The sequence below is a fragment of the Gambusia affinis genome, linkage group LG06 (assembly GCF_019740435.1).
Source record: "Gambusia affinis linkage group LG06, SWU_Gaff_1.0, whole genome shotgun sequence".
Lineage (NCBI taxonomy): Eukaryota > Metazoa > Chordata > Actinopteri > Cyprinodontiformes > Poeciliidae > Gambusia > Gambusia affinis.
In genome coordinates this window covers 11,717,720-11,745,155 of record NC_057873.1, presented here as the reverse complement: position 1 = coordinate 11,745,155, position 27,436 = coordinate 11,717,720, and the positions used below count along the sequence as shown (strand labels likewise).

General features: G+C 36.7%; 1 protein-coding gene across 4 annotated transcripts in view; it reads left to right on the top strand.

The window, feature by feature from the left end:
- LOC122832292 (limbic system associated membrane protein) overlaps positions 1-25,868 on the top strand; it is a 719,104-nt gene extending 693,236 nt beyond the window's left edge. For all 4 annotated transcript variants that reach the window (XM_044118884.1, XM_044118885.1, XM_044118883.1 and 1 more), the window contains 4 exons: positions 5,301-5,432; positions 6,507-6,627; positions 16,198-16,346; positions 19,666-25,868. In XM_044118884.1, the coding sequence (XP_043974819.1) occupies positions 5,301-5,432; positions 6,507-6,627; positions 16,198-16,346; positions 19,666-19,763 (500 nt within the window). In that variant the 3' untranslated portion in view covers positions 19,764-25,868. The remainder of the gene's footprint in view (positions 1-5,300; positions 5,433-6,506; positions 6,628-16,197; positions 16,347-19,665) is intronic.
- Positions 25,869-27,436: the final 1,568 nt, after the last annotated feature.

The window sequence follows — 27,436 nt, the reverse complement described above, 5'->3', positions numbered from 1 at the left end:
GGATGAATTTTTAATCTTACTTTTTCACTTTTGGGCAGTTGTGGCAACTAGGTTGTTTTTAGAACTGGGAGTACCTGATTAGCTTCTCAAAGGCTCAAATAACACCTGTACTAGGACCGCAGATCTCAGAGGAGTTTAAAAGCACACTTAATGGAAGCATAGCAGAACCAACGAGCAGATAGGAGGAGGATGTTCAAACCATTTCTTCCATTTGTCCTAATAGGCAATGATCATATCCCCTGACTCCAGTCTCTCTGTACCTAGCTTTCTAATCATATAATTAGACAGAGATTTAGTGGTAAAAACAAATGTGATGGATCAGCAATGCTTGCCAACAAGTGTTGATGACATTCATTACGTGCTATTTTGAAGTATTGTCCCTGCTGCTCTTATATTTGAGTCGTCAGCATGTAATGATACTCATGGGACTGTCAGAATCTTCTTCAGGATTGTTGCAACATTTAATTTCCCCTTGAATAAATAAAGTATGTTTTATATTGAATTGAGTTTGAATAAGGTTTCATTTGAGTTCTGCCTGCATGTCATGCTGACAGTAAACTTCAAACTGCCAGGTCTTTTGAAGTCTCTAACAGGTTTTCCCCCACATCACCTGCTAATCAGTGCTGTGTAGTGCTATGTTTCCTTAACACAGCCTGTGGCTTGTAGGCCCAAAACTTCAATTTCAGTTTCATCTGTCCAGAACATATTCTGTTTGTTGTGTCTTCCAAATGGCTTGTTTCAAACTGCAAACCAAACTTCTATTGGCTTTCCTTCAATCAAAACTTTCTTGTTGATATTCGACTTTTTAAAGGCCAAATTTGTAGAGTTCACAACTGAAATTATTGACAGGTTCTCCCAACAACAAATTTTATCTGTGCAACACCTCCGAAGTCACCATGTGAGTTCTTTCATGCTTTTGTGATTTATGCTCTCCATGTCCAGTGGGTTCAGGTGGACGACCATCACTATGTCGCTTTTCAGTTTTGTCCTGTTCTTTGCATTTTTTTTTTTTTTAGATAATTAAACAAAGTTTGGAATAATGTCTCATTCATAGTACTAATAAATTGTATCAGATTAAATAAATGCTGGAACCTTATGCACTTCACAATTTCTTGATTTATAAATAATATAAATAATATTTATGAAGAAAAGTGATGACCATCTATCTATCTATCTATCTATCTATCTATCTATCTATCTATCTATCTATCTATCTATCTATCTATCTATCTATCTATCTATCTATCTATCTATCTATCTATCTATCTATCTATCTATCTATCTATCTATCTATCTATCTATCTATCTATCTATCTATCTATCTATCTATCTATCTATCTATCTATCTATCTATCTATCTATCTATCTATCTATCTATCTATCTATCTATCTATCTATCTATCTATCTATCTATCTATCTATCTATCTATCTATCTATCTAGATGTAGATAGATATACTTATCTATCTATATATCTACATATATCTATATATCTATATGTAGACAGTGAAGTATCTATCTACTTCACACTTGATGGCATTGGTCTGTCACAAAATAAAATAAAAAATAAGTGTAATTTTTTGGGTTGTAATGTAACAAATGTGAAAAGTTCAAGTGGTATGAATACTGTTTACAGTTGGTTAACATCAGCATGAACAGATAATTAGTGATGTGGTCTGCCTCTTTTGGAAGACCATATGGACTAAAAACCAATATTTTCACTCCCCTCTTCCTTTTTCTGACACCTACTCACTTTTCTCCACCCTGATTAGCATAGAAATGTGATGATGTAACATGACATATGGTGCAAGAGCAGGATTCATCGGAGGGGGATTTAATGTGCATACTTTGAACCAGCAACTACATTCGGTGGTTCATGCAAACCTGCAAGGAAGTTTGTCTTCACATCAGCTCATGCATGAAAGCTCTGTGTGCTCACCACACACTTCCTCCTGCTGCATAGACATGTATGTGTATTATCAGTGCTGTACACACACTCAAATCAGCTTCCTTACAGACAAGATTAAGCAATCTATCTTCATTACTCTTAATTAAAAAGACACCTTTAGGCATTGATTATGTGCATCAGGCAGTTGTATTCCCTGGTGGAATAGAAAACACAGCTGAAATTTAGTAACCGATTGTTTCTTTGACATTACATCTTTTCCCACCTATGTCATGATTGATAATTTTCTCTCTGTGCAAACTAAATTACTAAAAGTAAACGTATTGTTTTTTTTGTTTTTTTTTTTCAACTTTCTCATTGTTTCTGATTTAGATTATCTTCCCTTTCTGTGCTTTGATCTTGGTGATCACCTTCCCCGTTCTTTTTCCAGCACCAAGCTAAAGTGCTGAAGATGAGATTGGACTTCAATAGAATTTCCATGGCAACAGATTTTCAATTTAACCTCCCTGGATCATGATAGTCTGACAGTTCATCCAGAGAGAAGTGACTGATGTGCTGCAAACTTTGATCCTGATCCTGCTGATCTTTCAATCAGCATGAAATATTTTATCAGCTGACCTCCATTTTATCATTAAGCTTAGATTTTTGCTGCTTCAGTCCCTAAGGCAGCACTTTATTTTAGAGATATTATCTGAAGGCATGTAAAAAAAAAAAGTCAAGCTGACTGACATTTTAGGGTTGTCGTTATAGGGGTGTTTTATGACTTTTATGAACTAATGCAGCCAAAATCAGAGTCTTAGTCTCCATTGAAATCAACCATTTTTTTTTGCCTTTTATTTGTGGTTATTTCACCCCCTTATAGGAAACTCATTCCTTCTCTACTGCTCTGGCAATATAGTTTTCCAGCTTTGATAAATCCTAAATCAAATAATTCCATAGTGTAATTTTCTTCTTTTCTTATTTTCTTGGATTAAGAGAAGTATCAGTCAGTGTTATAGCCATTATTAAATTTCCTGGCTCCTTGGAGACCATCTCCTATGCTCTATGCAGATAATTGTATCTTCTGAGAAACACCATGACATCTACACTGCTGTACATGGATCGCAAATAGATTATTACTTACTAAGCCTTAGCGGTTGTAAAAAATCTATTTTCTAACAGGATGAAATATATTCAGAATGTATATCTATAGATCACAAGTAGAGTTTTTAATTAGATCTCAGTCAAATGTTGTCGTTTCACACATAAAATACTTAGATCGTCATATCACAAATAATGATATGATAAGTTCTTAACATTAAATGGTATTTTTGGATCAAGATCATTCATTGAGTGCAGTTTACATGGCAACTCATGAAGAAAGATCCACCAAAGCCTTCCAACCCACCTAACTATCTCTAATCTGTCACAGTGTGCAAGGAATACAGTCTTATTAGAATAAAACGTTTCTTTAAATATTGACTTTATAACACAGAATTTTTATAAAATGTCAAGGAAGCAGAACTACTGAGCTTAAAGTGAAGAATTAGCTGGATTGAACATGAAACAAGTACTCAGGTTTCTTACTGCAGTAGCTCTGGTTTACTTTGCCCTCTGTGCCCTTCTGTCTGACGTTTACAGATCTCTACATTTTGCTAATTTACTACGAAGAAGCTATTAAAAATCATCTACAAGTGGTGGAAGATATTCAGTTGAGATTTTCAATGTCAGCTGAATGAAAGTGAATTGCTACTCGAGTGAAATAGCATGAATGTGTGCAGTTTAGGGGTCTGTATAAGACGTTCTTTATTCAACTATGAGAAATCAATAAACCTCTCCAGCACATCAGCTTCACATACATCTGGTGACTGTCATGGTGTGTGCGTGTGTGTGTGTGCGTGTGTGTGTGGATGTTTCACCCTATCCATAAAAATTCTTTTTATTTGTCAGACCACTGTGTTAGTGGCTTGATGTGTGTGTCATGAGTTTCATGACAACAAAGGGAGACAAGACTATGTCATTGTTCAAGACTGGTGTCCTCCATCATGTGGACTAAACAATTTGACATCTTCATGCTGACACCATCCTATCTGATCTCACCATAACCTGTGAAATTATCACTTTTTACTGACGTTGCTCTGAAAAAACTTGAGTTTCAGTGTTTTAGACCATCTAAATTTCCATCTTATAGATGCTATCAAAAGTATTCATGCTCATTGAACAATTTCACATTTTGTCATTTTAAGAACACAAAGCGATTCTTCAATATTACTCACCATGACTAAGAAGTTTGGAAAAGGGTATAAAGTTCCCAAGCTTTTTATTTTCTTTTTGCCCTTTTTTTCCAAATCTTGAAAGAATCACCTTTTTTCTGTACTTACAGTCACAGACCTGCTGTTGTGTCTGTACCATATTTGCAAATTTTAAGACTTCAGTTTTTTTGCTCCAGCTCAGTTAAATTGGATTAAGATCTGCTTAAAATACTTTTCAAGTATTGCAACTGATGAAATTCTGTTTGTCTGGACTTTCACCGGATCATTCTAACATATCTAAAACCAGTGAATCTCTGGTTCTATGTAATTCACTGTCTCACACTTTTCACACTTGTATTCAGTTACATCCATCTTCTCATGAACTGTGACGATATTTCCTGTCCTTGCTAATGAAAAAGATTACCATGTCATCATGCTACCAGTGGGGATGTTTGTTCATTTGCTCTGTTAGTTTTCCACTGATTTGTGAAGTGGATAAAAGTTATTCTGTCAACGGATTTTACCCACCTAGCCTAATGATCTTTGCAGCTCGTCTAATCTTGAACCTCTTGGCTGCTTATCTGATTAATGGGCTCCTTGCTGAGGCTTCCCTGTGGAGCTTAACACGAACATGTTGGCAAAATAAGTTTGTTTTCAAAACTCCAATTCTTTCTGGATGTTCCGAGAAAATATATTTTTATATATACTGAGGAAACTGAGCATTTTATGTTGCTGTTGTCTTCTTCTTAGCCTCTGGATGACAACACTTTGAATGGTTTTAGGTTACTTGGGTGTGCTCTATAAGTAATGATTGGTTGGTTGGTTGATTTCTTTTTTCAAAATTAGTTTTTTCACTGCAGCATCTCAAAACTATGAAGAATTTTTGATTATAGAGAAAGACAAATTGCTGTTAAGCAAAATCTGAAGAACATTTACAAATCCTGGTTTGACATTTATTTTGCAAATATTGTTTTGTCAGTCATTCTTTTGCATGATATTTGCTCTTGTTATGTAGTTTAGTCAAAAACACATTTTTACAAGAGTCTTAAACATGCATGTGTTTCAAAGGTGTTACCACTGATTTACTTGTTTATTCTTTTACTTTAATTAATTCTCAAGTTTCCTCGTCTTGTTCTGCCACTCATTGATTCCATCTGTCTACAGCCGAGCCACTGGATGGAGAGGAGTACCTGGACATTATAGGCATCATGAGAAACCAAGCAGGTCGTTATGAATGCAAAGCCAGCAACGATGTCGCCACACCTGATGTCAAATATGTCAACGTTGTTGTCAACTGTAAGTAACAAGATGCTGCTGCATGTTTAATGCTTTCTGAATGCTCATGAATATTTTTTTTCCACATTTATTGTTGAATTTCATAGAGAATGAATGCAAATTAAAGCTAAACTAGAACTAGAGATGTCTTCAAAGTTCTGGAGCTCTCCTCTGTCGTTCCCAAAATGAAACCAGGTGGAAAAAAGGACGGGATGCCTTGCAGTGATTGCTGCTATTACTTCTATGGCAGGTCTCACCCACCACATCATCATTTAAATAGACACTTAGAATTTCAGAAAGAGGATAATTACCTCCTTTCAGTGGTCCATATTATTACAGATTCCAGCTCTTTGGGGTTTGATAGACAGCTCATGAGGCGTCACTAAACTAATTACTCCTCAAGGTATTCAAAAATTCTCTTTGATCTGAACAAATCACATGTGGCTGTTTGCCCAAATCGTAATCACACCAGGTCTGAGTGCCAGATAGGAGAACATTTCAGTGTATATTAAGCTTTCTTTTGGAATTTAATCTTAAATGGAAGATGGGCATAAATCCATTTGGAAAGCTTTGCTGGCAATTGTTTGTAAAGATATGTGTGCAATGAATACTAATATACCTGTTAAAACGGGATGTTTGGTCAAAGGTTCATTTTTTTATGTCTAAACCTTAACAATCTACTTTGCTTTAGCTGACGTGTGGTACTGATGGATTAAAACTTGATATGAGCTTTAAATAAAGGTCTGCTAAAAGAATCTCATAAAGTGCACTTGATCTTGCATCCACTTTTTATGATGGAAATGAGCTAAAAGGCTTTTTCTATAAGAATGCAGGCTCCGACGCCATCACTGAGTTCTTAATGAAATGCCTTTGATGTTGGTTAATATTCAGTAGAATAGCTTATTAGAAGTAATATGCTGTTTTAAAATAATATACTATGTTAAGACCTAAAGTTTTAATGAAAAATAGCTTTAAAAATTAGTTTTAATTGTGGCAAATTTTTTCTTTTACATAAAATGAAATACTGCAGGCAAGTGGAATCATATGTGGAAAAGTTGACCTTCCAATGTGGTTTCTTGATCTGTGAATTTGCAGATCCTCCATCAATAAGGAAAACCCAGAGCTCAGAGCCTCCGGTGGGCCGCCTGGGAACCCTGCAGTGTGAGGCTGCCGCCGTGCCCACGCCGGAGTTTGAATGGTACAGAGACGACAAAAGGTACAACTTACCTCACATCTATTTTTTCCCTTTCATGTTCATCAGCAGGATCTCAGTCAGCCACCCATATGGAGCTGCATGTTCCTAATTATGCCTTAGAAAATATTACAGGGAGGTGATAGACCGTGGAGTTTGAAACGACAGAAGATAAAATTGTCCTCATAAACCCTGGGTGTTTTGTGCTTGTGTGATTTCTTTGACATTAAGTTCAAGATAGACTGAAATATTGACATTAATAAATTGGCAGTAATTTTACAAAACCAAATTGCATTGGAAATAATTCATAACAGATACTCCAAAAAAATATTTATTTCAATTTTATTACCTTCTAAATACAGATTAGTACAAAAATGTGTTAAATAGATGAAACAAAACACAAAAAATACAATAAAGTAGAAAAGTATAAAGGACATAATGTTAGCAGCCGTTTAGCATGTTGACATCTTCTGGCAGAAAGTTGTTTAGCAGGCTGGTGGTTCTGCTATTGGATATGGAATACCATTCATGGAGCCATTCTGAAACTGCACCGGGAAAGAGATTTGCAGAATGCTGTTTGGGTGCTGATAGGGAGTGACATTTGTTTCAGTATCCTTAGAAAATGCACTTTCTGCTGGCACTGTTTCACAATCAAGTTGAAGTCAGAGATCTGTATTCTGGTAGCTGTCTACTTTTACAACTCGTGTTCCTGTTTCCAAGTAGTGCAGGTTGTGCAGTTTTCAATTTTTTATTAATCAAAAAATGTTTTGTATCATGTATAATATTTTCTCCCACTTCACAATTGCATACCACTTTGTGTTGGTTTTTCACATAAAATTCCAAAGAAACATATTTATGTTTGTGGTTGTAATGTGACAAAATACAGAAAAATTCAAGTGGTATGCTTTTGCAAGCCACTGTATAAGTAAATAAATTTTCCTTCTGTGATCAATTCATCCATCAATTCCGTCCACAGCTAAGGTCCAGTAATCTCTTCTGTCTTGGCACACTTTAGCCCTTTACATCCATTGTATTTGAAGTGTGTGTTCATTTATAGGCTCAATTTGCCTTAAAGATGTTATGTCTAGAAAAGTACTGTTTGTGACGGATATGTGATGGCTTTTTGCAGCAACAACATAGAAGTGACCTGAACAAGAAGTCCCCAACTTTAGTCTTTAATATCTACTATCCTGCTTCTTTTTGGCCCCGTCTACACAGAAATGGTTTTAGGTCTCTCCGCAAACTGTAGGCTGTTGATCCGCATGGGTTGAGCATCTTGGGAGATGAGAAATTATCATTTTTGAAATCGGTTTCCAGTGGACAAATTTCAAAACGCTGGGTTTATGTTTCCATGTGGCCATGTGAGATGTAGCTTTTTTAAATGATGAAAATCAAAATGTAGTTCTGTCTCTCCCTATCTAACATGCACCCGACTCACAAAAAAACAAATATGACATAATTCAGTGTTTTTTGTGTCGTTCTCCGATTGGCCTGGCATATCTCCTACATCATTTTCTGTGGCGCTGCAACTTGTGTGGACACACATTTTTTTGTAGAAATACTTTTTGTAAATTTACAAAAAATATAGATGCATCCTACTGTCACTATGCCTGAATCAATTGAATCAACTGTTGCTGGACCACTGCAGAGCTGAATGACATGCTAAGGAAGGAATTCATGTGTGTTGAAGCAGGGATGCAGGTGAATGTTGCAGGTCAATAGCTCTCCAAGACTGGACATGGAGACCTAAACTGACTTCCCTACAGTTAGAGAGAAAAAAATATGTTAGCTATTTACAGGCAGAATTGTTTAGCATACATAGCTATATTTATTTATAGTTAACAGTAAGTTACTTACTTGTACAATGCTTAGTACCTTATTAAATAGTGCCTCCTATATTGTAGTTTGTCTAAATTACTTGCTTTCACTGATTTTTTGAGTTTCAGTAGCTTTTCTTGCATATTGTCCTGTGTTGATTTATCTTTAGCTTCCAAATAAAGCAGAAACTTAATCACTTCACTGCCAGCTCTACACATTTTTTGTGTCTCTTTGTCCATTGCTTATAATTGGATCTTTTCCTTTTCTTACTCAAGTCTTAATAGACAATAGAACTATAGTGGTCCCATTGTAATGTAGGATGAAATCATCATTGTAGTTCAATAATGACTAATCACCCACTTCAGCTCTCCCTTTGCTGTTAGTCTCTTAATTGAATGCTATTACTTGTGAAGGAGTGGAATTTTTTTTGACATTCTTTATTGAAGAGACAAAGGACAGATCATCCGTCTTGTAGTAACCAATTGTTTCATGAAGTACTGCAACTAAAAATCTCTTCCCTCATAAATCAATGAAAACACAAATCCAGCTACTCGCGTTCCGTGTCATATTCCAAATTGTGTTAGCAGCCAGATGTCCATTAGAAAGCCATCAATTCAAGTCTCATGCATCTGTCTAAAAATGCTGGAATACAATCGAAATGAAATGATGTTGAAAGGTAATGACATTCAAGTTGTTTCAATTCGGCACTTGACTCGCAACAACCTGAGACATTTTGCTCATTTGCGGTAAACTCACCTCCCGCCTCCTTGTGCTAGGAAAGCTTTGGCCTCTGTGGATAATAATAATAATAAAAAAAAAAAATCAATGATGTGTAATTTCTCTCATCCCCCTGCTACAGCAGGAAAAGTTTACCGAAGATAGCAAGGAAATATTAGAGCAGTCACAAGTGTTATCAGAGAGTTGGTCTCCAAAGTAATAGGCCTATCACGTCTGAGCTTGAAAGGAAAGATTTATGGTCGCTGAAATATTTTTGCATTATCTGTTGTTTGCAACCTTCATCTATCTCAGTGGTTTTATCCCCTGGAGCATTCTGGCTCTGTGCCTCTTCATGGCAACTCAGCTCCCTCTCTGCCAGTGGAAAGTGTTATTCCTCTTTCTCCTTGGATGGTGATCCTAATGCACCATAAAACTGCAATTTAGCCATGGTTGGCTTCCTAATTTTATACGTCTTCTGCAAGAACCAAAGTTAATGCTCTGTAGCATATTCTGTCTTCTTTACCTGATTCTAAAGGTGATGTCTTGCTCATGAGCTTGCACGGTTCATTGGTTTAACTTCACGAACACAAAGGTCATCGGTAAAATTGGCATTTCAATTGCCGTTTAATGATGCTGTAAAAATTTTGCTGAAGTTAAAAGTGATTTATTTAAAAGTTGACACTTTTCATTACAGCATTTGATTTCCTATATAGATATACTACTGTGGACATTTTGATGCCAAATCCTATCCAATCCAAACTCAGATTTAGTACTACCACACTGGATCATCTAAATTGACATGAGAGCATTAAAAGGATGTTAAAACTGAGCCTACACAGACACTTTCACTAAGGCACATCCAACTTTTATATTGTAAAGGAGCTCTTTGTATTTGATTTTCTGCGATTAATGCATTTGACAGTGGAAAAAAAATAACAACACATTTTCAAGCATTTTCTACTGCTGGTCAATAATCATTTACACTTAACATCTGCTGTAACAACTGCTGCTGAAATCACCTACAGAATACCACAGAACACAACATTTGCAGCATACAAGTTTATCTCAAAACCTTGAACATTGTGAAAGATTTTTGTTACATAAAATCAACATTTTTGTGTTTTGCATTATGTTATAATGTTATTTCTTCACCAGAAACCTGGATGGACTGTTGCTGTGATCCTTTCATGCATGTTTGAGAAATCCTTTAATCTCCTGTGGTACTAATTCATCTGTGCAAAGTGATTGGTGGAATCGAGCGCTGCCTTCGAGGAAAGAAGCTCTTCCTCAGAGCTGCAACTTCCAAGCTTCTGAGCTTTCGCCTCACAGAGCACCAGCAGCTTTTAGCAAACCTGGTAGAACTATACATAAGTTGAGCTCATTATACAAGCTACTTCTCAAAGAAATGCTGGTAAAAACATTGTGTTGTAATGACTTTCAAATGGCAGAGTGTCAGAAAGAGCTGATGTTAAATCACAAAGTTAAATTTCTTCTTGACATATACTGCATTTGGTAACGTTTTATTTGAAGGGGTGTTCATAAGACTGACATAAATATGACATAACATCATTTATGAACATGTAGAAGTCTTTATTAATGTTTATAACTGTAGTCATGAAGTATCATTCTGTAAAGAATAATAACTCCAATAGTTATTAAGTAGCTAAATAACTTTCCATTCAGGAACTACCCCTTCAGAACAGTAATTTTCTGGCTGCACTGCCAGTAGAAGTATTGTTTCACCCATCTCAGTTTGAAGAACAACGCAGCACTGGAAGTTTTCCTTTGGAACCCTTGTCATTAATATGCTGCAGATAAGGAATCAGGAGACGTTAGCAAGGTTGAATCTTGACAGCCCCGTCATCTTCCATCTGCCTGTCATGTTTGTTAAAGCAATGCCATTTATTTGAGCAGTGGGTCAACTTCCCACAGGAGACTAGTTAACAGCTATTTGTTCTTCCCCAAGCCACCATTTGCTTTAATGCCTGAAGACTTCGACAACTGATTGACACATGAATAACAGTTTGCCAGTACTCCATTATCCGCTTGATAGAGTATTTAGTCATATGGGATATGGAGGTATGATATTTCCAAGTGGTTTTGTTCACTTTATTTCAAGCTTTCCTTTCCACCCCCTGTCCTTAACTTATTTCGTTTTTAACAATCAAATTATTCGGAGATAGGATGATACTGTTTGGTCAAGTGTTTTCACTTCACCAGAGTTGAAAATTTCATTTTCCACAAAAGAAGGCAGAAATAATTGAATCCCATTATTAGAGAACACACAATTAGAGAAATTACCGATCCAGCTTCATCATTTAATTTTTGAGACACATTAAATGAAAAGTTAGCTTTTTGTAACATGCAGAAAGCCTTTGTTCTTTTTTTCTCATTTTCCTATTTTGCTTTGCCACTTTGACTTGGAACTGTAACACATAAGACATTTCTGTGCTTTTCTCCTAGATTGTGTTTTAGTTTTGAAAAATATATTTTATCAGAAACAGGGAAATAAAAAGTTTTCATTGTGGCCTCGACATATAATATATGCAAAACCAAAAGGTGGCACTTTTTTTTTTTTGCAATGTTATGACATAATTGGAAGTTTTTAAAGCTGGCGAAGCAAACTCTCTAGATTTAAAACAAGCGGCTTGGCACAAGCATGTGAGCAAATGCTGGTGTGCAGAGCACTGAGCATAGAGGCTTAACCCATCTGTGTCTGTGTGCATCTCCACCTTTAGTCTGTCTCACACGAATTTGTGGACCCCCTCAGGCGATAAAGCCCAGCTCGTGCTCTAAAACAGAAATGAATCATGACTTCACAGCGTCTCCCACAGCGCAACAATCTGAGAGCCCACAGCACATAAATAATTGGTTTACCTCAGAGGGCTGAGCATCATCTTAAATCAGCAGGCTGTGGGTGATAACTCATAGATACTTGATGCCATAATGATGATTTAATAACGTGATAAGGTCCAGAGCAAATTGTCATAAATGTGAGGGAATTTTCAATTAATTTTTGGTAAAATCTCTCCATTAACACAGAAACGTGTCTATGAACTTGCACCACTTAATATCTTTCACATTTTATTATCTTAAAATTCAAAAAAAATTCTGTGTTTTATTGGGATTTTCTGAATCACCACAAGTGGAAGTAGATGGATGCAGGGTTTGCAAAATTTTTACAGATAAAAATCTGAAAAGTCCAGCATGCATTTAATTTTGCTACAATTACAGGAAAAACACTTTTGGTGCCCGTCTTCACAATCTATCCACATCTACAAACTAGGTTTATTCTGCCAACAGCAGAAACAATTGTAAACAAATATGAAAAGCCTCACCCAAAAAAAAAAAAACTTTTGTCACCCAATAATCAAATGTCTGTATTTCCTCCTAACCATATCTTGTGCCACCTGATATAAAGTGTCTTCTTCCACAATTATTCTACATTTAGATTCTTCCATTTTCTTACCAGCTTTGAATAGCTTTGCTTGCTAGAAAAAAGTTTCCCTTCAGCATGATGCTGCCACTGTTATGTTTCATGAAGGGAATTGTGTTCTTCAGGATGATGTGCAGTGTTAGTTTTCCACCACACAAATCATTTTGTGTTTAGGCATACTTATGGTCTCCACTGACCAGAGCACCTTGTTTCCATATCTTTGATGTGCCTGGAAAAAACTGCAGAATGGACCTTCATCTGATCTTTTTTTTTTTTTTTTTGAACAATGGTTTTGCATTTTATTTAGGGGAATCAGGATAATGGCTCCATACATGCATTACTTTTTAAATTCTCATTCATGAAAAGAAATTCTAATGTGAAAAGGTTGAAGCTTTTCTTTTTTTGTAAGACACCAAACTTCTGACTTGAAGAATTTTCAAATAGAGCTGTCTGCTAATGTGACAGACAGATACATTTGTGTTTTGTTTTTTTTGTCAGCCCATACATGACTGTCACTATCCATGGACCATTTTCAATCATCCCTGGGTTATGACTCTCAGCAGGACTTTCCACTTGATTACATTTATCATCAGCCTTGAATCATAACAGGCCTGTCACATTCCCTGGCAGTGATAACCTACTTTCAATGCTCCTACACATCTCACAATCAAATCTGTCCATCTGATGATTTGCTCCAGTGTTTCCTCTACACCGGCCCAGGACCGCAGTCCGGTGCTCACGCTGCGCGCTGTCCGCTAAATTGAGAGGTCAAATCCTTTTGGTCTGAAGTTTAATGTTGCACAGCAGCTATGTGAGGCAGGTTGTAAAATGGTGAAAGACATCCAGTAGCGCTCTGCTGCCCTCTTCCTGTGGAGAAAGATATCAATCTCTTAAACGCACTGCTCTGACAAAAAAAACACAAAAATGAGCACCATTCCTGGCATCATTTTTGATGAAAAGTTCCAGTCTTGTTCTATATTAAGAAGCTGGCAAACATTCACAAATATATATATAAAGATACATTTTAAATCATTGCTGAGTAAAAGTGCAGATTGTAGATTAGAAAAGTGCACTAAAGGAAGTAACACTGAGGTTGTTGAAAGTGAAAATGAAGATAAAGCACCAGCTTTCTGCTCTTAAATAAATAACCTTTGCATCACTAATAAGAACAAAAGACTTACACTCTGACAACAAAAGAAAGTTATTTTATCCTCTTTAGGTCAGTCTACCCCCTTGCTGCTGCATCACTATCATCAATTGTAATCTTTTGTGAAAGCAGCTGTTTGCTCTGGGCTCCCTGCAGCTCTGCGTATTATCTGGTTTTCTCACTGGGTTCGGTGGGCAGAAAGGCCTTTTTAATAGTGCAGTCACTTCTCATGAAAAAGCACCGGAGAATATATCTGCTGCTGCTGCTTCTGGCCTTATCTTTGCAGCCGAGAGGTTTGCTTTTAGATGAAGCGCGGGGCACTGCTGGGGCACTTGGCCTCTCTTCGTGCTCTCTCTTTGACTTTCAAACACAAATGCGCTCGCCGCCTCCGTTCCCAAGGTGTCCCCATGGTAAGGGCTTCAGCACTTTATCAAGTTCCCCCGCTCCCCTGTGTGCCGAATTATGCTGCGCTATGATGTGAGTTTCCCTTTTTATGTTAATACTTTCTATCAGCCCAGCATGCGTCAGCAAAAACGTCTCGCTCTCCTGCTCAAATTCCGATTACCAATTACACAGGCTTAAGCAGGATTAAGTTGAGGTGCCTGAAATGGACTTCACTTCGTTCAAGATGTGAAAGGCTTCGAGGACAAGCAGAATGTATCATGTGCATCTTTTCATAAAAATACTTTTACACGAGTATGATAATTAAGGGAATGGTTTTCAGTGAGTTCTACACTTATACAGAAGCACATTTCCAGAGGCATGTTGAGTTTTTAATTGGCTGCAAACTGGACTCAAAGTAGACATCTGCCTGACAAAGTCATTTGTATAGGGTTTTAATTTTCACATTTTGTCAAATTAAAACCATATATAAAAAATATAAATTAAACTCTGAAAAGTTTGGTTTGCTCATATGAATAATTGCCTTCGCCTAATTAGTGAACATGTCCTACATGAACATGTTCTGTGAAGGCATCAGAGGTTTGTTAGAAAATGCTGGTAAACATAAAGCATCACAAAGAGCAAGGATCACAGGCAACAGGTCAAAGAGAAAGTTCTGGAGAAATTTAACCAGGGTTAGTTTACAAAACAATATTCAAAGTGTGGAAAATTTCACAGAGTTTTGTTCAGTTCATTATCCAAGAATATAGTCTGGCATAATTGCACCCCACTCCATTCATTCCCTTTGTCACTTTTATTAAATTTTGAAATCAATCAAATGGTCCATCAACAACATTTGGCTTTTTTAACAAAATGATTTACTAGAAAATCCCTCTAATATCAAATTGAACAATGATTTCTACAATATAAGGGCAATTAAATACAAATAGTGATCACATAATTATGTATCCCCTTCAAATCAGTTTGTAGTAGATAGATCATAGCATGGAGTCTGTGTGGATGGATCTCAGTCATGCTACTCATCCTAATGCTGCAGTTTTACTCCATTCTTCCCTGCAAAGGAAGTCCAGCCACAAATTCTCAATTGAATTGTGGTCTGGTCTTTGACCGGGCCACTCGAGAACATCCACGTTCATTTCTGTATAGCTTCAGCTGGATGCTCAGAATGAGCTGCCACCACAATGCTTCACATTGGACATGGTGTGTTTGTGGTGAAGGGGAGTGTTATGTGTCTGTCAAACAGAGTCTCTCTGATGTCCAACAAAACTATATTTTCATCTAGTTGATACCCGACTCTGTTGAATAATAAATGTGAATATTGTGTAGAAATCAGTTTTCACATTAACTTTTTATTTTTTTATTTTTGGTTTAAAAGCAAAAAAAAGCCAAAAGTTAATTGTGATTGATTTGTAAAGGGTAAATCATTCAAAGTGATGATTATTTTTTAGGCACTGTAACTCTGAAAGATCAGTGATCAATAGTGAATTTCTTCTGGTAAAACAAAACTTGTTTGGCCATCATGCAAAACTCTGTATGTGAAAGGTATGTGTTTAAAATAAAATCCCTACAAAACACATTGAGGTTTATGGTTGTTATGGCACAAAGTGTGAAAAAGCTAAAGAAGTATGAATCCTGTCCCTGTCAGACAGGGCTGCAAAACTGTGTTGTGGAAATTTTTTAGCAAATAACTGGAATAGAAGGAATGTTTCATTCTCAAGGACATCTGACTGCACATAACTCAAGCTTTAGAACAGCAGTTTTGTCATTTTTATATGTTGAAAGGAAAAATAAATCTGAGAAGTGTACTGCAGTCCTCACAAAAGTCAAGTTTACTGCATTGTATCAATCTGTTAATGAAAAAAAGTTCAAAATGACTAACCCTGCGTGGCCCCTCCCATCCCAACAGGAGCTACACAAAGTTTCTATGCAGAACATTGAACTTTGCTGTTGTTTGGTCACATCAAATTCATGTGTCATGTATATCTACATTTTTAACTAACTCTCATGCTCTTGATTTGGCAGATAACTCTCCACCTGAAATTGTTCTTTCTCTTTCTGTTTGTCTCTTTTTCAGGCTGTCTAATACTCAAGGCATCAATATCCAGATTATTGGCGGTAACACTATCCTCATGATTGCCAATGTCACTGAAGAAGATTACGGGAACTACACCTGTGTGGCCTCAAACCGTCTGGGTGCTCAGAGTGCCAGCGTTTTCCTCTATAGTGAGTACAGAGTCTGTGGCCTTATATTGTATAAACTAGAAGTTTATCCAAATGAGATTGGTTCTTTAGAGGTACACTGCCTCTATAACTTTAAAACTTATGAAACGTATCGACATTAAAGTTATTCTATTCAATTCATCTTATTTCCCTCTGAGTCATTAAATATCAGCACAGTTTTCTCACTGCAGATTTTTTCAGTTTTGCCACGAGCTTTACCAGTCGACATCTGGAAGCCAAGCAGAGACTTAAAGCCTCTCTGCATATTAGTTTTTCTCCTTTGGCATATATGAGAGATATATCTCTGCATTGAACACAGTCTTGTGTGGAAATATAGACACACAGCAAAAGAGTGAGGGTGACATTTGAAAGTTAAGAAAGATTTAAAGTCTTCAATTTCAACAGTTCACAAACTCCAGGTTCTGAGTCTTCATAACCAGAGGTAAGGACATCATTATGAGTGTATTCAGTTGCAACTAAGTTTTAAAATAGTGCAATTGTGTCTGATGGAAAAGTCAGTTTTGTAAGTTGAAGATGGACAGATCCTCTTGCTACAAAAAAAGAGCCAAATCGTCACCTGTCCACTGTCATGTTGGTTTGAGGTATGTCTGCTCATGTGTTTAACCTCTTACACCCTAAGCGAGCCGAGGTCACATGGCAGCTGGACCCACTGGGTCCATCGGGTTCTAGAGGTTAATTTGACCAGGACCTGTCCCTGTGCATTTAACCAAGTGAAAAAATAAAAAAAACTCAAGCAAAAGTGGTCTGAAATTTGCTACTGTGAATAACAATTAATTTTACCCTCTCTCTTTGCTAAATACATATAGATGTCTGATTACATGAGCTCCTTCTAGAAATATTTTATTTCCCATTTTCCATATTTTTGTTAGGAAAAACTTTCCAATCATCTTTTGGAGATCACAACAGCCTAGAAGAAAATTAATGATTAATGATTAAACATTGCCTCCACTGGCTAACAATACGGCCAGGATTCTATGTCATAAATTGTTGCCTTTTTTCACACAATATTACAATACTGTCATCTTTTGTATGATTGAAGCAGGGCTAGTATGCAGAAAGACATTTGAAAAAGGTCTGTGGAAGGTTTAATAGAAAAAGAAATCGTGTAAGTTAACAGGAGATGGAACACGCAGAGGAACAAAAACTACAGCACAGAAACAAGAAAAAGCCGGGAACTCAAATAAAGAGGCAGAGGTGAAAAATGACAAAGGAATGAGATGAATTTATCAGGTGATATGGAAAAGCTGTAGCAGAGAGAGGGCAGCGAAATCGGGAGAGAGAGAGTAATTAACAAAATGGGAGCTGAACTAAGACTCAGAAAATATCTTCAAACCAAATGGGAGAAGGAGAAAATATAAATTCAAATGTACAAGGAACAGAACAAAAGAGTAAACTAGAAAACTCACAAAGGATATGGAAACATAATGAAATGAACTGGCTGGCCAAAAGCTGCATATTGTTCTGATGTGATTGGAGCACCTTTGTCCATATGTTTGCTGTGATCCCTACATGACTTGTGGCAAACTGCTAATCAGGTTTGTGCCAACAATGGCTTAATTCTTGGCACTGTTCCATAAACGCCAGATTTGTGGAGTGCAGGAGGCGTTGACAGGAGTGTTGGTGTCCAGTCAAAAAATGTTCCCACTTGAGCTGTGAATCTCTTCATAAAGTTACTATTTATCTCTCAGTTGCTTTTCTGCACATTGCTCTTATTGGCCCACCTGTTTAGAGGAGCATCTATGGCATTATGTGTTTATAGTCTTTCTGTCTTTTGATGATGGACAGAAAAACATTAGATTTTACTAGTTAAGTAACTCCTAAGGGCATTGGCCTCGGTATCAAGCCAAAGAGAGCTAAATGCCAATGTATGCCACCCATCTCAGATTGTTTTTTTGTAATTTTGAAAATGCAGCATTTGTTATAAGAAAATAACAAGTGGAAAGGTTCAGTTCTGAAAAATACTGCAGATGGCACACTGACATTCAATCATAAATACCAGCATAAAAAAGCATTACCTAAACCCTTTATGAAATAATGTTTCTCTTTCCGAAGCTGTAAAACAGTAAAACATGAGATGTAGAGCAGAGGCAGAGTTAAATCAGGTTCACCAGCTTCCAGAGCAAAGCATTTGCAGCAGTGCTGCTTAATGATGTTTGACCAAAGCTTAAGCTTGCTGCAGGGTGTGAGTTAAGTAATGTAATTTGTTTCATGTGATTTTGTTTTTGCAAAGTGAATGAAAGCTCAACATGCTGAAATGCAAAATGCCAGAGGAAACATAAAAAGGTCTGTTCAAATCAAGAGAAGTAAAACAGGAATAAATGCAGAACTGCTATGTCTTTATTATCAACATGAGCAATTCAAATTATATCAATGTTAGTGCACCATTTTTTTTTGGGCATAGTCATTGCAACTGATGAATAGCTTACATGATTACCATTTGAACATTGATGAATGTATGATCTTTACATTTTCATCAGGTCTTTTTTTCTTTTAGTTTTAGACTGTAATATTTGTTGTACTAGTGTACATCTCCTTTATGCTATAAAGTCTTACTGCCAATTAAATGTGGAATCTAAAAATTTCTTTATTTGTGTTTTTAGAGAGCTACTGGCTTCTGACATCTAAGTAGCCTGTAGCTCTCTAAACTCAGATTGTTTGTTTTGTTTTTTCCTTTTTTGTTGGTGCTTGAGCTGTTTAACTTAATCAAGTTTAACTTTAAATTTGTAAATAAGTTAGAGTACTGACTTAGGGTGGAGGAGCTTTGAGTAGCAAATACTGCATGGATGAAGTCTCATTTCTTTTATTAGTGAAAGAAAAAGTATGATAACATGGCTTCTCCCATCAATAGTTTTTAGAAATATGATTCAGACCTTTGAACATGAAATTTTAGAAGCCCGGGTCAAAAAGTACAATTCAATGGATCTGTCAATGACACTCTGAAACCACTAGATGTCAGCAAACAGTCTGTTGTGATTCATTTTGTAGTTAAACCTTTCTCTCTGTCAAATCATCCGAAATATATCCAACATGAAATATATGGTGTCAAATGGTGGCTCACATGAAACAGGCTGACGTGTTCACTTTCTATTTGAGTGTTTCTTCTAGATGATCAAGCTTTGTTTATATGTCCTAAAGACATTTTATTTTCACTACAGTGCAACCAGTGTGTTCTTTCCTACACCCTGGTGACATCATCAGTGGGAAATTGCTTCTATCTAACTAAAGCATCAGTTTTGTGTAGTATCACATCCCTTTTGCTTCATTAATCTTTTGTTGACTCCCTTCTTTGCCTCTCTTGCAGGACCTGGGACAGGTCGAGACATCAACGGCTCTGCTTGTGCATCTCTATCACTGTGGCTCCTGTTGGCCTCCTTCGCCTGCCTTTTCTTCAAGTGTTAATACCATCATCCAGTTTTCTCGCTGACCCCATCCCTGACCGCCCAGCCCTCCTCCCCCTACTGTCCCATCCTCCCGCTCCTCAACTCAATGACATCCTTTTCGCTACTTTATTACCAACGCTGCCGCCTCCTTTCCGCAGACTGTTTGCATCACAGTACAAAAACCTTACGTGCTCTTGAGCACTCTTGAGTACAGCTTAGAGATAATATGAGAAGCGATGAGTTATGATGGAGTAAGATATTTTACCAACAAATAAAAACAGTGGAATGAAGGACAAAACAAGCAAACAGTGCTCTTACAAAGATTAGTGATGTTGTTTTTAATTTGTATGCACTATTTTGTGTCTGTAACATCTTGTTTTTGGGTCTGATTTGGCTCTTCCCCCAACCCCCCTTTATTTTTCATGGGGATAAAAGCAGAAGGATCCCAAAAATTGGGACACCAACAATCCGCTCGTTTGAGTACATCTAAGATCTATTATGTTATTGTGTGTTTAATTCATACATTCAAAAGCAACATGCAAAATATTTGCCAAATATACAAAAATATTTTAAGCTAAAGTGCGAAACTCAAAGGGAAAAAACTAATGTATCTGATTTTTTGTTTTGTTTTTTTGACTAAATGAGATTTTGGTGTTGAATGTGTTCAACCATTACATGAGGCGACTCAGCTGGAACACAGATGCAGAGCCTTAGCAGGACAGCTCTTCACTCAGCAACATTTGGACAATGGCAGGCAATCTTAGAGAGGAGGATGCAGTGAGTGAATCCTTCCGAGCCAAACCATCCTTTATGTCCTCATCCAGTGGCTTTGCTGCTACCCGCCTTTATTAAAAAAGCATAAGAAGAACTGACAAAAAAAAAGATACCCACGTAGGTTAGAATTATGCGTACTGTACATAGTTCAATTTTGTATTGCTCTAAGACAAGTTCTGCCACTGTAACACCAGGATTTCAGAGAACATTGTTGCAGTGCGTACTTTTAGCTGAGGTATTTTAGGGTCATTCTGCTAGACAGTGGGGATTTGGAGGAAAAAATATATATATGTATGACACCAATGAATGACTTTTAAGTTTTTCTCTTTCTCCAAGAGTGTTTGTTTTACTATCACATGGTACAGAAATATTCATGACGATATACGATGTTCATGCTATTTTTTTTCCATCTTTATCTCATTCATTTCTACAACACACTTCAACCAAAATACCTTATGTACAATACCAACCACATTTATTGGCACCTCCGGTAAAGATGAATAAACTGCCTTAAAATAAATTTATTGTAGCAACCTGATTTCATAAATAATAATACTGAGTATGTTTATGCAGAGCGGATAAAAGTACCATGTTGAGAAAATTGTTTCTTTTCACTACAAGACTGATGGCGCACATGTTGGTAGAACTTTGTAGAACCCAGTACGATACATTTTCCCAGTACGATAAGTGAAACTTAATCTCTTAAAAATGATTACAAGGATAGACTGGGCTGGCTATGGAAGAAGTTTTTGAAGTTTATCATGGTAGGATGGTATCTCTAAGATGCCCATCTTTGATACAGTTCTCCAGCGGTTGCCTATGAAGAATGTTTTATAGCTTGATACTAAAAACCAAAAACATGTTAAGGTGATTGATTTGCTTGTGTTTAAAAGAGTTAAGCAACTATGTCTGCTGCTGCTGAAAAGAATGCAACTAAATTCAACGTATTAAGTATTTCCAAAAGTGCTGTCTTGTAATTTCGTACTTTCTTTAGTCAGCTGATTGGCAGGGTGCAGCAAAAGGTTGTGGAGGAGCAGCACTGTGCTACTTTACTGTGTCTCGTGGAACTCCAGACTCTTTGGGTTAGGGTTATCCATCTTTAAACGTAGAAACATTTAATGGTTTTGAGCCACTTTATTTTTTTTTTTTTACTTTGTATACCAGTAACCAAGAAGCAATTTATCATGATTAAGAAATTTCTATAAATTCTGATTATGAATGCTAAAGTAAGCCTTTTAAGAAAACGTTACATTTATTTTGCAGGAATTTCTAAGAGTGTTGATTTTATTATCAATAATTATTTCTTAAAACAGTATTTTTCTCCACTGAATTTACTCAAATGCTAAATATTTCAGAGAGACAAAATGATAGTGAAATAAGGGAAGAATTTATTTAAAGGCAACAACTTTAGCGCTGGTGCATTGTATGAAAAGAGAAATTTGATGTTTCTTTATAGGATAGCATCTTATTGAGTCTTGTAGGTCTTTTAAACTGGCAGGCATACAGTCCAGTGGATGGGAATATAATAAGGCAAAGTTGTGCATTAAAAGCAGATAGTTCTGTGTCGTTGTTGTACTTATTCTTGAGTTGACATTTTTTTAAGAATGCAGTATTATGTTTAGCTTCCAATGCTCATTCAAATGCCTGGACTCCAGCACGAGAACAGAATATTAACTAACATCCAGAGGACATGACTCCTCTCATTCGCCAGCAAAAAATGATTAAATTTAACTGCAGCAAATCACCAAGTCCTTTGCCAAAGCTGTCACAAGATTTATTTCTGATGAACAGAACTGATGATAGAACTAATGAGTAAATGTTTTTTTCTTTTAGGTCTTTCTTTACTCACTCATAGAGTGCAGTTCAGGGCGCAGCTGTGTGGCTCAGTGAACCTGATGCACTATTATCTGCCTTTTTACCATTTTCTTTGACCTACTGTAAAGCTGACTGATTGTACAATCCTTTGCTTAGCTCAGCACTACCAGTTCTTGGTTATCTGAAAACAAACATTTAATCATTGTCATTTTCACCATGTGTTTAAAGACTTGTTTCAGTGTTTCCATGGTGATTGCCTCTGAGGTTGCAGCTGTCTGTGGTAGTGATGTTGAAATTAAAATCTAGTATGCTTTTACTTGAAGTGCTGTTTTGGTCACACCAAATCCAATATCACATTTCTGACTCTTGGGGGTGTTAAGGACTCTGCTTATTTTATGCTTTCACCTTCTTGCACATTTTTTTCATTTGTTTTTTTTTAATATATATATATATATATGCATATATACCTGGTGTGTTTTATTTCTTTGCAGTATAGTTTAGGCACAGCAATATACTTTTGTTATTGTGGAATAGATCTTAGCAGGTCAGTTTAACTGAGAGAAATGTTGAATCCTCCTGCTCCATCTCACTGTCGTTTTATTTAAAATAAGGGCAGAACTGAGCATGGCTGACATGAAGCAGATGATCAGATGTAGACTTTTTTTTTTTTTTTCGTTTTGCTTCCTGGCTTTTTTCATCAGTTAAGCTGAGGAGACTAAGACAGACAACCAAGGTGTTGAAAAAAAACTTCTTACTGCCTCAAGCCTTCATTTTAGCATTTGTATGCATGATCTCTGCTTAAAAGCAAAACCTTTAAGGGAACTCTGATTAATGGATTCTAAGTTGATTGATATATTATCTTTGTACCATTCAGGTAGTTCAAGTGCATGAGGCTAAGCTCAGCAGTGTGGGTGCCCAAGCACATTCATGCAGGTTAAAACCAGCTAAATAGCACTGACTTACAGCGCCTTGCAAATATATTCATACCATTTGAACTTTTACACACTTTTTGTCACGTTATAGCCATAAACTCTAATGTGTTTCATTTGAATTTTAAGTGGTGAATAATTTCGGTATAAAATGAAAATGACAGTTGGTTTTCAAAAGATCTTGATAAATGTAGCATATAATTTGTATTCCGCCTACCCACCTCTCCAGTCCCCTATACACAGGAATGTCTACTTACTCTAAACTAGATCATCATTTATAAAAACACAGATTTGTCCAGACGGCACTGTGTTCATAAATGTTTTTATACATTCGTAAATACAGACCAGTCCCAGACATTGTTTTTACTCCCCCCACACCTGTAAGTGGTGCTTCCCTTCTCGACATGTTTATATTTCATGTCGAGTATGGAATATAAACAGAAGGCCTCCACACAAGATTAATTGTTAACACAACATGGGGAAAAAACTAGCCAACAACAAAACACAAGTGGAGCCTTTTGAGAAGGTAAAGGTAATTTTATTTATATAGCACATTGTCAGGAACAAGGCAATACAAAGTGCTTTACAGGATTTAAAAGAAAATACAAACAAAATAACAAACCAAAGGAAAAAGCAAAAGAAGAAAAAGAATCTAATATTGATCTAAAGTATGTAAGCTAGGTGCTCCTGTTCAGGGTTACTAAGTATTCTATGGTCTAATTCCATTTCTGGGTTGGGAGAACAGGAGTCTAAAAAATAGTCTAACAATGTTGATCCAAAAGTGTCCTCTGGGCTTCTGGTCTCTGCATCTAAATAGTGAGTAAAAAGTGTAGAACGTTTTGCAGTTGCTGCAGAACTTTTAATGAAGTTCTGCACTGCCACCAACATGTAATCTGCCATTGTTGTTATGCATAATCCATGTGGCATGTGAAGTTGGGCTAATACGTCAGCATCTTTTGCCATCCAAATTAATATGTCGGGGCTAACATTTCACTCTTTAACCTGCTTTTTTGAAAAACAAAAAACATTTTCCATCTACCCTTGTGGTGAAAAGCGATCAAAAACTTTACACAAAATCATCTCTTTATCTGCAATTACAGCTGTAAGCCTTTAGGGATACGTCTCAACTAGCTAGTAGTAATTATTTCAGCTAAAACTGTTTTCCCCATTCTTGCAAAATCGCCAAGGCACAGTCAATTTGGTTAGAGGACCCATCAACTCTATCCAGCATCACCGTCCTAGATAAAGAAAAACATCTCCAAAGCATGATGCTACCTCTGCTGTGTTTCGCTGTATGGGAGAAGAGTTTGCACCATTAGTTTTCATGGTGGAAAAAATTACATTTTGGCCTCCTGTGAACAGAGCACACTTCATCCATGTTTGGTGTGCCCACATGGGACTTGAGGCAACCTGCAAATTGTAGTTCTTCTGACTTTCATGTAATAATACCTTACTTCCTGCCATTTTTCTATTAAGGTCATTTTGGGTTTTTTTTGTGTCCATAATTAATAGCTGTCCTGTCAAAATGTTCTCACTCCTTTGCTGTTCATCTTTGTAGCTCCTCTAGTAACCATGGGTCTCTTGACTACTTCCCTGATTAATGCTTTCTCTATCTGACTTGTCAGCTTAAATGGACAGTCATGTAATAATAGGTTTACAGTTGTGCCTTACTCTTTCCATTTTGGATGGTGGGTTGAACAGAGCTAAAAATGTTTCTGAAGATTGAGATATTATTTTGTGGAACAGCTGTATTTATACTAAGAATAAATTACACACAGTAGGCTGTAGCTTTTGATTAGAAAATGTTATAAAAGCTATATATCATTTTCTTTCAACTCTACAAATATCCACTTTTAAAGTTTGTGGTTGTAATGCAATATAATGTTAAACATTTTAATGGGTATGATTACTTTTGCAAGGCACTGAAAATATTCAGACCAGACATGTAAAAGCCATGAAGCTCTGTCTTATCTGTAGAGCAGAGAAGGAGATCTGTCTTTCCATGTTTAACACATCCTAACAACCAGCCTAAGAACACAGCACTAACCCAATATCTGCTGAAAGCTACAGGCACAGCTACCTAGTTTACTACTGAGCATTGTCTTGGCCCTGTGCTTCACTGTAGTAAGCTGGCTCTTGTAAATGGCGTGTGCGTTCATGATGATTAACAATGACTGAAGTTGTCAAATGTGAGGCATGAGATATATGAGGAGTACACCAGTTAGTTGATGGTTACTGTGGTAACCCTCTTTTTCTTTAGTTTCAGGTCCTACCATCTTTTTCTTCCTCTTGTCTGTATATACAAAATTATGTTTCTACATTAGAATGTTGTAAAGTCACCAGTTCCTTAAAGTTCTCATTCATACAACTCCTACCTTTTGAAAATGTAAACTGTTTGTACTTTTCCCCGTACTTCCCCTCAGTCATGGGAAAATTAACATTCTGCCATGGACTATGATGCCGAAATGTTTATCTTTTTTTCAGTTTTGCTTTACTTTAATATTGCATAAGGTAATTCCGGTCCATTTCTAAAAAAAAAAAAAAAGATACATATTAAAGGTAAACTGTATGAGAAGATGTTAACAAAATAAAGTTGTTTGAAGTCAGTGTTCTGTATTTGAATGTGACTTGAAATGTTGGAGCAAGTATCCCTTTTTATCTTTTTGGGGGGGTAGTCAGAACACACAGCATGTCAATGGTGCTGATGTGTTAATCATCATGTAACATGCAAATAAAATAATGTATGTATTGTTACAATCTTTTCTGAAAGACATTTTTGTACCTACAAGGTGTGAGAAAACCAACTAAGGTTCTGCTTTATTGTAGCTGGTAACACAGCAGGTAACCAAAGAAAAAGACAAACTGTGTACAGCTATTGGAAAGGCTGCAGTAAACTACTGCGCCTCTAGGTGTCATGACAGACCATATTTTAAAGTATTGGGAGTGATAAAAGCAAACACTGGGGAATTAATTATAAAGAAGGCTACACTGAAGCATTTGCCTCACAGCAAGAAGATTTTGGGTTCAAATCATGTCGGTCAGTGACATGATTTGTCATCATTATATCAGTAAGCTCTCCCTGTTCATGCAAGCCCACAAGTTTCCTCATAGAAACCAACAGCATGCTGGGTTAATAGGAAACTCTACTTTGCCCGTAGGTATTGAGTTTCCTTGAATTGTTGTCTTTGTTAGCTGTCTCTATGTTGGTCCAGTGGTTGACCTATACAGGGTGTACCCCACCTCTCACCCTTTGACCCTTGGATATATGCACCAGCCCCCTGTGACCATGAGCAGGAAAAAACAAGCACAGACAATAGATTGCATCTAAGTTTGTGCACAAACTATGTCTGTAGTTCTGCAATGCAGCATTGTCTTGTGCATAGCATGTATAGAGCAGGTGCAAAAAAGTAAGTTTTCCTCGCTTTTTCAGACTAAAATAAAATAAATGAATGAGTTATAGGAAGAAGATATTACCAACCTGATTGTGACTCAGTAAACTGAGGGATTTTTTTTTTCCCCAAAGAAAGGATCCTCTTCTCTGGAGAGCTCCCTCAGCGAGCGAGCATCATTAGTGTGAAGGTCACTCACCCTTTGTGGGAAAGAGAGTGGCATTTGCTGGTAGGCATGTGGGATGTTCAAGTATTAGCACATTATTTGCTCATAAATCTTGTCCTGAGATTGAAACCACAGACCTTCTTACCAAGACAATTTACTGCTATCACACCACTGTGTTACTATGTTCTAACGTAACAATGTTGGATTCTGATCCTTATACGAAGATCCAGATACATGTGTCTGAGACATGAAATGCAAAAGACATCTGAAATTTTATTCTCAGAACAGCACTCCTTCTTTGAGGGAAATCCCAACCAAGACTCATTGGTAAAGATTGAGTACTAGATCAAATACTTGACAACTTCAATTAAAATAACACATTTTCATCAGTGATAATCTAAACTCAGAATAATTTATTTGATTCTGTGGTTCTTCAGAGATTTTGGTTCATATGCATTTTGTTGTAGATTTGTCAGTTAAATGTGAGACAACCATGTGTGAACATCCATACATTGAATCTGCACTTAGACCTCATTCAAGGCCTCAATGTTGAATTAGCATCTGCAGACTGAGGAAGCCACTGAAATAAAACAAGCACAAGTTTAAGAAACAAATTTTA